Source organism: Elephas maximus, chromosome 1, assembly GCF_024166365.1.
Source record: "Elephas maximus indicus isolate mEleMax1 chromosome 1, mEleMax1 primary haplotype, whole genome shotgun sequence".
NCBI classification, from domain to species: domain Eukaryota; kingdom Metazoa; phylum Chordata; class Mammalia; order Proboscidea; family Elephantidae; genus Elephas; species Elephas maximus.
The window spans coordinates 147,674,612-147,688,920 of NC_064819.1; the positions used below are offsets into that span (position 1 = coordinate 147,674,612).

Consider the following 14,309-nt stretch of genomic DNA (forward strand, 5'->3'; position numbering starts at 1 on the left):
TTTGCATCGGACCAAACTTAGTGCTAGAATGAGGCAGCAAGAATAGCAAAAAGAAAATTTATTTCACTGAAAAAAGAACCCTAACACAGTCAGCTGAAACAAGGTGATTTAATGGGTATACGCTTCCTCGGAGACTTAAAAGCAGTAGGAAATTCAGAATGTATATTTTAGAAGAGGAGTGAATTTGACAAGCCATCAAACTTTCTGAAGCATTTCCATGATCATTAAAAGCTATTTGTGGGAATTTCAGGACTTGGTAAGTTGTTCACAATATCTGAAGTAAGTGTTTATGCTTATGGTAGTGTGATATAGATAAGGTTTTAGACTTTTTAAGGGTTAAAGCATTCAGAAACTCAGCTGTCCCAGGTGCTCCAGGTTCTTCTGAATATTGTCTGAATATACTTAATAAGGTAATGATTTTTATCGCCACCCCCCTGCTATCTCCCATTGCTCTTCTTTTCTCTTGTAATATTAATAAAAATATCATTTGTCATAGAGTTGATTCCAACTCATGGTAAACCCACATGTTTCAGAGTAGATCTGTGCTCCCTAGGATTTTCAATGGCTGTGACCTTTTGGAAGGGTCTTTTTCCAGAGAAGCCTTCTAGGTATATTCATACTGCCAGCCTTTTGTTTAGTAGCTGAGCACCTAACCATTTGAGCCACAAATTAACTTATTTATCCTTGAAATATTTACTATTCTTACCTACATAAATGGCTCAAACATAGCAACCATTGTGAGAATAGCTCAGGACTAGGCAGTGTTTCAGTCTGTTGTGTATAGGCTCGCTATGAGTCGGAACTGACTCAATAGCACCTAAGAACAACAAACTACATAAAACATAAACCTAAAAACATTTATTGTATTTCAGTAGTGGTATGGCAGTTTAAGCCAAGATTTAAAGAAGTTATACAGGGATCACAGTAGAGGCTCCTGGACAGAGCTGGAGAAAAATGTAGAAAATTCTAACTCACACACACACAATAAGACTTACTGGTCTGACAGAGCCTGGAGAAACCCCAAGAGTATGGCCCTCAGAGACTCTTTCAACTCAGTACTGAAGTCATTCCTGAGGTTCATCCTTCGGCCAAAGATTAGACAGGGGCATAAAACAAAATGAGACTAAATGGGCATACCAGCCCCAGGGACAAGGACAAGAAGGCAGGAGGGAACAGGAAAGCTGGTAATGGGGAGCCCAAGGTTGAGAAGGGGAGAGTGTTGACATGTCATGGGGTTGGCAACCAATGTCACAGAACATTATGTTTATTAATTGTTAAATGAGAAGCTAATTAGCTCTGTAAACCTTCATCTAAAGCACAATAAAAATAATAATAAAAAAAGAAGTAATAACATTTTTTTTAAAATTCCTAGGTTTTCAAGTAACTTTTGCCATAATTTTCAAGGTAGAAAATTGGTAATAGCATTTAGTGAGAAGTGTAAAGACTTAAATTCCAGATTTCATTCTACCCTCTTTATCTGCAAAATGAAATAATGACATCTTTCCTACTTACTTTATAAAGCTGTTGTGAGGATTGGAGGAAACAGTGTAAATGCTTAGGAAACTGAGAACACCTACCTCAGGTATCTGAAATGTGGTTTTAAAGGACCCACGCAAAGGACCCTGTGGTTGGTTTCTGTATTAACTGTTTGAGCTTCCATTTTCCTAAAATAAACATTTCAGCAGACACACTAGGTTTTTAAAAAGGTATTTCTGGAAGTTTTTCAACAAAGGTGTTCTTTAAGATAGTTTCTTAGAAAAGAAAAATCCATTTTACCATTATTTTAATGACTAGACATTGTACTTTTAGTGTGTTCATAGGAGTTAAGCATCATTGAAGAGTTAATTGGTAAAAAGGAATTTGGTGACAGCCTGTGAAGATAAAGTACCTTTTATGAAAGTCACCTGTGTTTTTGTTCTGTTTTGTCTTGGTCTGCATAATTTGGGTTGGTGGAATTGCATAGGCTGGAGTATTGAGGATGAGGGAAGGCCCCTTTTTTCACTTCTGGATGACTGGCTCTAACAGCACTCACCAGGTGAGTGATATTCTCCAGTTTGCTGAGAGAAGCGATAGTGTTCAGACTTCTGGCCTGCTTTAGCCTCCTTCTTCTGCTCATTCTCTTTTTCCCGCTTTCCTTTGCTTGCTGGTACACGTGCTCTCTTTCTCTTCGCCATCCCTCCTCCCTCTCCCTGAAGGCTCAGCTCTCTCCTTGCTGGAGGCACTCTCGTACCCACTGGCTGCCAGTGTTGTATGGTTGCTGCTAGAGGAGGAGGCTCACAGTCAGGGTCTCACTGGGAAACAAAAAGGCCATGCTTGTGAGGTGACTTTGGGACATTTATCAGAAATTTTACCATAATCTGAGACTTTATGCAGGAAGAGGAGAAACCTAGCCTGAGTTTACGGATGTAATTTGGCAGTACTGTTCTGTCAAAAATAATTGTTGAGCCCGATACATAAAAGGAAGGTAAAAGTTCAGGTTTAGTTTTTGAGAGTTTGAATTTTAGTTAGAAACCCTGGTGGTGCAGTGGTTAAGTGTTCAGCTGCTAACCAAATGTCAGCAGTTCGAACCCACCGGCCACTCCTCAGAAGCCCTGTGGGACAGTTCTAATCTGTCGTATAGGGTTGCTATGAGTCGGAATCAAATCAATGGCAACAAGTTTTTTCTTTTTATTTTAATTAGTTATATCTATATTTTAGTTAGTGGTTGAGGCTATGTTGTATATTAAATGGCCCCATTCCTATTTCTTGACTCCTCCATGTCACTTCTAATTCAAGTAATAAAATTTCTAATGGTGAAATTTTCTTGGTTAAATTATTATTGAATTGTGGATTTAAAAAATAAATCTCTTAGGTTTTGTAGTTAAAACAGTGAAATGCCCTACTTTTTGTAGAATTCAGTCTCAGCCTTCTACTAAATCCTTTGTGGAACAAGGAGAGATAGGAAGGACAGATACCGAGGTTAGCATACGATCTAATGTTTTCAGCAACTATTCTCTACTTGTCCTCAGTTTATCTAGATAACATCATGAGCAAATAAAATTCCTAGAAACACATGATGTGTAGTGGAAGCTTACTAGCCTTGTAACCTTGGGCAAGTTACTTATCCCACTGAGCCTCATATCCATACCTACTTCATAGGATTGTCTGAGTATGGGATCAATGAGATAGCATATATAGGTGCCTAGCACAGTAATTGGCATATTTGTAGCAGATATTCATTCATTAGTGCATGAAACATTTATGAGCGTCTGCTATGGATTCATATACAGTGGTACAACAGTGAATATGATATTACATTGGCTTATTTTCTCACCCCGTCCAGGGAATATATCTTTTCATTTTCCTCATTGTTGAGTTCAATAGGATTGCAAAAAATAAGTACTCAAGTAGTACTTTTTAAAATATTTTTCTATTTCAGTCAGTTTTCATATTATTAAATATAAAATAAAATAAGAACTGAAAAAAAGTAAGTTTACCCAAATTTATCCAAGTATGTTATTATACTTGACTGTTAGGTCCAGCAGTTGGGATTCAATTTCATAGCATTCCAAATCTACCAAAATCTTACACAAAGATGAATGAGAAAAAACAGAAGGCTAATATGTGCAGTAGTTCATCTAGGTAATTACTACGTAAAACTGAAATCCAAATTAAATTTCACATATCTTTCCCTTAAATAAGTGAGCAGTGTTCTTGAGGCCCATTGACTTGCTCTTGTACGTTGGCCCACCCCCTCCCACCCTCAGTAGAAGGCACTGGCTCTGTCACTTTCTCTGCTTTTGCAGGATTAATTTTGGTCATGGGACAGTTTGACAAAGAGGTAGTCTTCTGGACAATGTTTTTTAATATGTAAATATAACAAGTATTTTTCTTCTCTTTCAGAGCCATTATTTTTGGAGGCAATAACTTATTTAAGTAAAGCACTAGTTTTTTTTTTTTTTTTTTAGTGCGGCGTTGGTGGTGTAGTGGTTAAGTGCTATGGCTGCTAACCAAAAGGTCAGCAGGTCAAATCCATCAGGCGCTCCTTGAAAACTCTATGGGGCAGTTCTACTCTGTCCTATAGAGTCGCTATCAGTCAGTATCTGCTCAACGGTGATGGGGTTTTTTTTTTTTTTTTTTGGTTTAGTGGGGCATTCTTTTGTACAAATAGTATTGAATTTTTCCTTCTGTTTATAAGTTAACACATATTTATATCAAAAAATCGTAAGGAAGAAAATCACCCATAATCCTGCCACTCAGAGCACAACCATGAACATTATAGTCTGTATTTTTGCACACAGGCACACATATACCATTTTTGTTTTGTTTGCATTTTTTAAATAAATCATACAGTCAAACTGACTATACTTTTTATAACTGCATTTTCTACTTATTATGAGTTATGTACAGAATACTCTAAGCCAATAATCCTCAACGAGGGATAGTTTTGCCCTCGGGACATTTGGCAATGTCTTGAGACATTTTTTGATTATCACAATTAGGGGAGGAGGTGCTACTGGCATCTCCTGGGTAGAGGCCAGGAATGCTGTTAAACACCCTACAATGCACAGGACAGCCCACCCATAACAAGAAGTATCCAGCCCAAAATGCAGCAGTGCTGAGGTTGAAATATCCTGCAGTCTACCATGATTTTGAATGGCTGCATTGTATTCAGTCATATGGGCATAGCATAGTTTAGTTAATCAGCCCCCTACTATTAGACATAGTAATTAGAAGTTATTCTGTACTTCTCTATTGAGAATAAAAACTTAGAAGAATAACTAGGTCAAAGTGTTCTAAGGCTATTATTAGTACATTTTGACAAGTAGTCTCTAGGAAGTAGTAAGCACCCAGCACAGAATAAACCCTTAATATTAGTATAATTATTTTTCCTCTAGAAAAGATGGAGTTCGTAGTTGGGGCATAAGGAGAAGAGAGAGAAAGGGATTCCCAGCAGCACGGGAATGGGTCACAAAAGACAGGGGATTATAGACCCAGTTAGCGCACCACCAGAAGATCAGTTTGCATCACGTCAAGCATTTGTGTGTTCACCATTTGCGATATGTGCTTGGCAGTGGGAAAAGTGGCGAAGTTCTGAAGTTTGCCAGCAACTGTAGTGTCTGTGCCTTGAGGGGAACAAATAACCTGCTGTAGAAGTCTAAGGAGAGGAAAAAGTAATTCCATTTAAGTGAGGGTGGGCATATCAGAGGTTCATGAAAGAAGGTCTTCTGAGCTGGGATTTGGGAAACAATTAACATGCCTGTGAGTAGGAAAAGAAATGTGGGTGGTGAGATTCCATGAGCAAAGACATGAGGACTGGCTGTTCAAAGTGTTTTAGTGAAAGAGCAGCATCTAATTTAGTTGAAGTAAATATAGTGCACGGAGGAGAACAATGAAATAACTTTGTAAAAATAACACCATTAAACCCTATTATATCAGTTTTAGAAGGAGTCTTAGTGGTGGTTGCTTCTAATCTTCTTGTATAGTCGAAAAATCAGGATAGGCCAAAATAAGGTGATGGAAAACCTTGGATGCAATTCATATATTAAATAAATATTATATATTAGATAGACATAGGAAGGCCCAGCAATACTCTGCAACTGTCTCCCTTTAGTGCTCACAGGCTCTGTGCATAACAACTGACTATTTCTGTCCTCTGGTGTCAGCACTGAGATTAGCAGTGTATTAGTCCCATTTAAAATAGCAAAAGCTGATAATTCCAGAAGCGTAAGTGAATTGAACAGTGTGCCTGAACCCATTTCTTTTTCCCCAGCCTGTGATGCATATAAATACCCAGGCCCCTAATCTGGACCATTATACCACTCTGTTCCTCCCAGGAAATAGTCTTCAAATGGCGCATTTCTTTGAATATGTCCCTTGAGATGATTCTCGTTCCCCACAAAGGGCTGTGATTAAATAATAGGGACAATGTATACCATATTTCCTTCTTGAAGATTCACTGTGAGCCTAACATATTAAAGACTTTGAGAAATCCTGAAGAAACCTATTTAATTTGTTTTAACCCGATATGTCCTGAACTCATTTGGTGGGTTAACCTTTTTTTTTTCCCATGGAATAATCACTAACATCTGGAGGAACGCTAATGTTTCATCAGATTCGTTTTGAGAAATGGTTCCGTAATATGTATTTTAGCTATTCTTAAGCCCTAGTAGTTTATTTTGTGAGCTATTTTTTCTATGAGCAAATAGCAAGTTCTCCTAGTTTCTAGTATTTTTCTTTAGCCAGAAAAGCAGGAAAAGCTGAGTCCTATAGTAGCTATGAGTCAGAATCAACTCAACAGCACCTAACAACGACGACAGAGATTCTGAAATACTATTCTTTTGGCAGTGAGGAATTACTGAAGCTTTTTAAGCAAAGAAGTTGCAGGATTGGTTTTGGGATTTTAGGAGAACAAATCTTTTTTTTAATCTGGAAGCACGGAGCCCTGGTGGCACAGTGGTTAAGAGCTCATCTGCTAACCAAAAGATCGGCAGTTCCAGTCGCTCATTGGAAACCCTATGGGGCAGTTCTACTCTGTCCTATAGGGTCACTATGAGTGGAGTCGACTTGATGGCAATGGGTAATCTGGAAGCACTGTGTAGCACTGATTAGGGCTAACTATTTTTTATTATGGCAGCATTTTAGGCAAGAAACATAAAGGCCTGATACGGAGTTGTGCCAATAAAAACAGGAAAGGGGACATGTGTGAGAAATACGAAGGAGGTAGTTTTTGGAAGCTGATGGGTTGGAGGAAGAGGGATAAATTGTTGAATGACTGGAGGCTCTGGGTGTTGTTAACACTGAAAACATTTCTTTTTTGAGATTTTCATCTCCAGTCATTATCAGTATACTTTATATATTTTTTGATAAGCTTACTTACTGCCATTGACTTTTAAGAGCACATGAGCATTCATCAGAAGCAGGTCTATTCCCTCTCTCTCTTTTGCCCATGTTGCTTTGCACCTTATGAATTATTTCTGTTGCAGGGAGCCTTTTCAAGAATCCTAGTCCTTTGTAGCACATTGAAAGGAATTTCAGAATGTTTAGTTATATGCCCCTCATAAACCAATTGCTGTTGAATTGATTCCAACTCATGGAAACCCCACATATGTTAGAGCAGATCTATGTTCCACAGGGTTTGCAATGGCTGATTTTTTGGAAATAGATCGCCAGGCCTTTCTTTTGAGGTGTCTCTGGGCTCAAACCTCCAGCCTTTCCATTAGCAGCTGAGGGCATTAATCATTTGCACCACCCAGGAGCTCCTTTACCTCCAGCAAATCATGCTATCATCGTTTCAAGCAGTAAGTTGGCCTTCGTTCAGAAATTCCAGAAGAGAAGATTCCACAGTAGCCATCTGTCTTTGAGTATGGAATAAGAAATCCATTGTTAAAGAATTCATGAGTCATAACTTGGGATTTTTCCTGCCCCAGTTTAAGCTCTTTCTTAGCCTGTGAAAAAGTATAAACAGGATGGCAACCTCTTTATAATATCCCCAGATTGCATACCTGCTGCCTTTTCACTTTTTCCATCTAGGGCTTAATAGCTATAGCCCAGGGACCATTTTGTGGATAAATAAAAAATGCATGAGAAGTTTACACCATTTATGCAAGGATCTCAGTTACCTATCACCATTTAGTAGATACCTACAGAAGTGTGCTGCTGATCAGGCCTTTTTTCTTTCTTTTTTTTTTAGCATCCCAATAAAAGAAAATTATGAATGGGTACTTATCACAGATGACAGGGACTTCAGCATTAATTTATATATCTTAGCAGTTTTATCCCAGCAATAGGCTCATTGGCAATAAAGCCAGAAGAAACTGTCTTTTATCTTTTAATCTAACACGGCAATTGCTGTCTTTTATCCAAGTGTTTTTTATAACTGGAAACTTCTCAAGACAGTGGTTCTCCAGCTGCTTTTGGGTCCCCTTTGGTAATCTGATGACAAATTATGGGTCTTCTCCCCAGAAAATGCACTTACGAATTCACACACATTTTCTTATGTAACTTCATAGATCATATAGATTTGTTCTTTTAGTTATAATTTTTATTTTTACTTCTTTGTAAATAAATTCCTTTATTCATTAAGTTTTTTTTTTTTTTGCATACATAAGTTATCTTAATTTTAAGTGTGAGGAAGGAAAAAAATAGGTTAGCGAAAGAAAGTAATTGGAGAGACTATTTTGTATATGGTGGATTAGCATTGCCACTAATACTAAATGGGAACCATGAAGGTGAGAAATAAAAAATAATTCTGTAGGTGTTTTTTAATGTAAAATCATAGGTATTAGAATTATAAAAGATTATGTAGTCCCCCTACCTCATTTTACAGATGGACAATAAGACTTGGAGGTTGGGTCTAGGAGCAGAGCTGAGACTTGTCTATTAGCCACCAGGTTTGGCACTCCTATTTGGTCTGTGCTGATTATATCAGGCTCATTGATTCTGGGTAGTCTTAACCCAGCTGAGACACGTGATGTGAGGGCAGTTGGGCCAGCCACATCTTATTTCTGTTCTGATATTTGGTTCCCCAACCCCATCAGAGGAGAAACTGTTCATTTTGACTTTTTACAAAGATTTAGAGTAATACGTACGTAATCAATTCTTGCTAATCTTCAGAATATAGCTCAATTACTCACCGCAGCATGTAGAAGTGTATTTGACCTGGTGCTGTTGAAAATGATAAGAATTAATTATGGTTAGTAAAATGAGAGCAGAAGTAACAGGTACAACATTATAATTTTAAATGTACTGTGGCTCATTCCCATCAGTTCACTTAACAGATTATTAAACCTGTGGGAAGAAATGACCTGAAGTTACATTGTAAGACTTGGTTTGATGTTCTTTCTCATATATTTCATGTTTCATAAGTGCTTGAGTGCCTCCTGCATGTTGGCCACTAGAAATACAGTGAAAACCAAGGCAAACATTGTCTCTGCTCTCCTGGATCTTACAGTCTAATGGGGAAGGTAGACTTTAATAAATAATTGTTTCATTGACCACATATTTACAACCTGAGGTGAGGGCCGTGAAGAAAAGGAAAAGGAAAACTTTTCTACAGCACATGTAACAAAGGACCCTAGACTAGGGGGTTCAGTGCTTCTCTGTAGATACTTTAGCTAAGAGCTGAAGAGTGACTCGCTGCTGTTGAGTTAAATTTGACTCATAGCCACTCTATAGGTCAGAGTAGAACTGCTCGATAGGGTTTCCAAGGAGCGGTTCATGGATTCCAACTGCCGACCTTTTGATTAGCAGCCAAACTGTTAACTACTGTGCCACCAGGGCTCCAAGAACTGAAGAGTGAATGGTGGTAGAAACATAACAGAAAGAGAAGGGAGAATAGGCAGAGATATGGCAGTCAAGACAGAGATAATGCCAGGCATGGGCAGTCTTGAACATGTTAAAATTGAAGCCTTTTTGAGGTCACAGCAGTGAGAAGTCAAGTAGGCTGTTAGAAGGGTCTGGAACTCATTGGAGGGGTTGAGCCATAGATAAAAATACACATGTACCTCGTAGGTGCTCTTTATTGTGATTTATGCATGCAGATTATTAATAGAAATCTGGAGTTCTCCGGGTTCCCTTGGAGCACTCTTTTTAAACAAGCCAAATTTCTCTCCTTAATGTTTAGCAAAAGCTAATCCTTAGTAAATGTGTATTTAGACCTGTATGTTTTTGTTAAATCATTGCTTATAATTTATTCCATTGCTTTCCTAGAAAATCTTTACATATAAACTTGTTCTCTAAAGGGGGAAAAAAAAGAATATGTTTTAGTGAACTTGAGGCATGTTGAGAATGTGTTTAAATAATAGACGTTTTTAAAATGCTTCTTTCCTCTAGATTTGACATTGAATTTATTCTCTCAGCGCCTACTTCTGAATGGAATGGCAAACGAGGATACATTTCACCAGCTCTTCTTTCTGAATTTTTGAAAAGAAGCTCAGACAAATCCAAAGTCCTCATTTGCATTTGTGGACCAACGCCATTTACAGAACAAGGGATAAGGTGAGTAGGAATATGGCAGGAAACAATATTCAAACCATAAAATGAAGATCTTCCCATAAAAAACACTTGACATCTTTCAGTTCTTCCTTTTTGTATGAACCTGCACTTTAATAATCCATTACAGCCTAAGAAAGGAACAAAGTTTTTAATCTTCATGCAAATTAAGGGTTAGAAGCCAGGACTTCACAGAATATTAGATAAGAACATATAAGTCAGATACAGCCAGCTCTCCAGTATCTCTGCTAATGTCTGGCAACACGGATCAGTTCACAGTGGTGCCACAATCTTATTTGGGACATTAGGTTCAACCTCTTCTTCTACCAAAGCTTTGTAATATGTAGTAACTAATAAGCAACGTGAGTCGGAAGCAACTCGATGGCAGTGGGTTTGGTTTTTGGAATAAGCAATGTAGGAGCGCTGGTGGTACAGTGTTTAAGTGCTCAGCTGTTAGATGAAAGGTCAGCAGTTTAGGCCCATCAGTCTTTCTGAGGGAGAAAGAAACGGCGGTCTGCTTCTGTAAGTATGACTACCTTGGAAACACTGTAGGGCAGTTCTACCCTGTCCTGTAGAGTTGCTGTGAGCCAGAGTCAACATGACAGCAGTGGGTTAATAAGCAGCGTTCACCTCATCGTAGCTTTTCATCTTCCTTCATTCTCTGCAACTGCCTGAAAGTTGCTAAATAATACACTGATCAAAAGCTAGGCAGCAAGACAAAAAAGAGCATTGTTGTTAGTTGCCTTCGAGTCAGTTCTGATTCATGGTAAATTTACCTTGATCTGACTTAACTCTAAAATGGCACTTAAAATATTTGGGACTAAATAATTGGCACTAAAACCCACCGTTGGATTTCTGGATGATTTTAAAGATATGGCTGCCTTCAATTCCCTGTTCTTGTTTGGTATGTGACTAAACCTAACTATATTCTAGATAATCTTCTCTGTGTTGCTATTTTATTTTTTAATTCTAATTATAGAAAAGATTGATCCCAATAAATATAAATAAGCACAAACATTTAAAAAGTATTGTAATTAAATTTATATTTATTTCTGGATTTTACTACTTTCATAAAAGTGTTCTTCTAGTTAACCTCTCTCAACTTAAAAAAAAAATTAATGTTTCTATTAAAACTTATTTCTTTAAAGCTCCACCACAGATATTAAAGTTACAATGAAGAATGATAATATGGTTTGAAATAAAATCATTTTTAAGATGAAAAGGAAGGAGCTACACAGTTCTCTGTTTTACTGACAGCTGTTTTAGAAGAATTATCCCAAAGTTTACATATAGATTGCAGTATAATACTTTTTAAATGAATGGAATCAGTCAGAACGGAATCTCTTCAAAATGGAAACTGTCTTTAAGGCCATTTAATTGAATTTACCACTGACTGAGATGGAATTTCTTATACAACCTCCCTAATAATAGATATGCTGGAGGTGTCCAAAACTCAAAGCTATGTTTAGGAATGGATTGCTTTCTCCCATGAACTGTGGGCTTCTTCAGGGCCAGGACCACGTCTTCTTTGTTTTGGGCTTGGCCACTTCCTTGCATACCGAAGCCTTAATAAATGTGTACTGAATACAAGGTGGCCAAGATCTTAGTAATTAACGCAATTTTTTTAGATTGACTGAGCCCTAGTGGTGCGGTGGCTAAGTGCTCAGCTGCTAACCAAAAGGTTGGCAGTTCAAACCCCCAACCACTGCTCTGTGGGCGAAGGATGTGGTAGTCTGCTTCTGTAAAGGTTTACAGCCTTGGAAACCCTATGGGGAAGTTCTACAGGGTCACTGTGAGTCGGAATCAACTTGATGGCAGCTTTTTTTGGTTGGTTTGTTGATTTCAGTTTATAGCCTCTACAGGTTTCTTTTCTCAGTTTTAACTCCGAACCAATCTCTCTGTGATACACTAGATGGCTTGCCCACAACTGCTCAGGAGTGTTATTACTCATCATTCATAGATCCTTGATGTTACTTACCCTTGAACATGCTGTATAAAGTTGTAGCTTAATTCAAATCACCACTTGCAGTTCATAGAATCTGCCCTTGTGACCTTCAGCTTAAGACGTTTACTTCTTTGATTGCTTTGTCCCTGCCATCTTACTGTATGGTATATCTGTCTTAATTGGCAGCAACATGGACCTCTTATTATACTTTAGTTTTTGATGTTCTGAAAAATGACTCTTTGTGATACCCTCTCTTAGAGCCTTCCGAAGTTATTTCATGTCTGCTACGTGATGGCACTGGGTACTGGGACATAGGTTATAAATATAACCATCTGAAACATACTCCCCATATTTGGTGAAAATTTTGTCAAATTTGTGTGATGTGATAACAGAGAAAGACTCATAAACCTTTTTTTCTTTTCTTAATGTAAACAGCTTATAATTACTTGGCTAATAAAGGCTCTGTTATCCACTAAACATCTGCATATTTATTACAGAGTTGAAAAAAAAAGTCTCTGCTTTCAGGGCCTTTACTGGCTAGTGGTGGAAACAAATGCACATTAAAAAAAAAAAAAATGCACATACAGGTAACTAAAATATGACTTAAAAAAAGACTTAGAACACCATAAATAGAATATTACCAATTTCAATCCCTAATGAACTAATAAATCTATGCATAGATCACCTGTGGTTGCTAGCATCCAAAAAGAGAAGCAACCAGATATTATATTCCTTATGCTGAAGTACCTATGAAGTAGTCTTGCCAGAAAGAATTGAACCTGTATCTGATCAGGCCTTTAGATACAACTCTTAATTATGGGACATAGAAGGATCTAGGAACACATTATTATTATACCACAGGGATACAACAAGTTGAGAACTGGGGAATATGCTACAGGTGAAAATCTGATTCTGTCAATAAACAAATTACAGGAGAAATACAGAGAGAGCGGGAGAAGTATCTTATAGATCAAAAGATAGTTAAAAGCTAATCACGATGAGTAGACTTTAATTGACTCAAACAATCAAAGATTTTGGCATTCATGAGACAGTTGAAAAACTGAACGTTAACCATGTAATTGATGATATCAAGGAATTATTGTTAATTTTTAGAAATGTCATATTGTGGTTTTTTTTTAAAAAAATACTAAGTTGGAAAAATGAAAAAGTACTATGGTTATGGTAAACTCTAATCTTATGTATTTTTTAACATTTTCACTAAGAAACATGTGTTTTATTTGTTTTTCAGGTTGCTGCATGATCTTAACTTTTCCAAAGATGAGATTCATAGTTTTACAGCATAATGAAGAACTGCCATTGTTGTTATTCAACTGATTTATCTAAATTTGTGATTGCTTAGGATTTTTTAAGGGGACATTTTTGTATATACAAAATGGCTAACTAGAATTCAGGCTTACATGAAATCCAGTGTTACTTCAGTATAGGTAACTTGTCCTTTACTTTGTACCATAACTTTTTTTACTACTCCTACTACTGATATTTGACCTGGAAAGTCAGTGATGGCAACAAATACATACAGGATTCTTTGTTATGAATCACAAATTTCTTTACCATTTAAATTGTCTATATTACTGTTCTAAAATAGGCACTTGTGTTTTATGACATAAATGATCAGTATGATCATGTTTCTATGCTGTAAAATGTTTAATTAGCAATACAGATGAATTTACATTGCACTGTTAACTCAGGAAATGGTCACTTTCTGTCCTTGTTATTAATATTAAAACATGGAATGTTATGACTTACTAAGTGATCCAAACATTTTGTGTGTGTGTGTGTGTGGCTTGATTCAGAATAGAATAAAATTATATTTAAGCACTTTTTAATCCTTGTGGTGAAAATGCAGTTGACTGCAACAATATTGCTCTGTGTCTAAGGAGAATCTAAAAAGGCAGCAATAAAAGATACTGAAGATGCTTCACACATGTGGCCTTGGACTAGATGTGTATGATTCGTAACCAAAACCAGCTGGAAAGGGCATCAGGATTGAAAGTGTAGCATCTTGTCCCCTGGCCTAAAATAAATATTCAGTGTTTTGCAATGGGTTAAATTTTAATTCCTTTGGAGCCCATCTAGGCCAGCTGGAAAATGAGGAACACTCTGTCCTAAATGATGCTTTTTCCCTGGCTGGCAACTTTCCCCAGAGCTGGCAGTTCAGCAGGGAGCCCTCCTGAACACTCATGTGTGGGCCTCCCATCCTGTCCCTGCTGCTGTATGCAACCTTCAAATACTTTTGTAGATTGGAATTTAGCAGAGTATCAAGAAGTCACTATGAGCCTTTCATAAGGTAACTTGGATTTTTCAATCTTGTTCAGTACAGCAGCAATGTTTCACAGAAAGTGGGGTTGGAGGCAGTCTCCACATTTCCAAT

General features: G+C 37.4%; 1 protein-coding gene across 5 annotated transcripts in view; it reads left to right on the forward strand.

The window, feature by feature from the left end:
• LOC126083152 (cytochrome b5 reductase 4) overlaps positions 1 to 13,859 on the forward strand; it is a 107,349-nt gene extending 93,490 nt beyond the window's left edge. For 2 of the 5 annotated variants that reach the window (XM_049896554.1, XM_049896562.1), the window contains 2 exons: positions 9,814 to 9,978; positions 13,167 to 13,859. In XM_049896554.1, coding sequence (XP_049752511.1) covers positions 9,814 to 9,978; positions 13,167 to 13,221 — 220 coding nt within the window. In that variant the 3' untranslated portion in view covers positions 13,222 to 13,859. Of the gene's footprint in view, positions 1 to 1,963; positions 2,036 to 9,813; positions 9,979 to 13,166 lie in introns of those variants that run through there. The other 3 variants (XR_007518729.1, XR_007518728.1, XM_049896576.1) reach the window with 3 other exon arrangements.
• Positions 13,860 to 14,309: the final 450 nt, after the last annotated feature.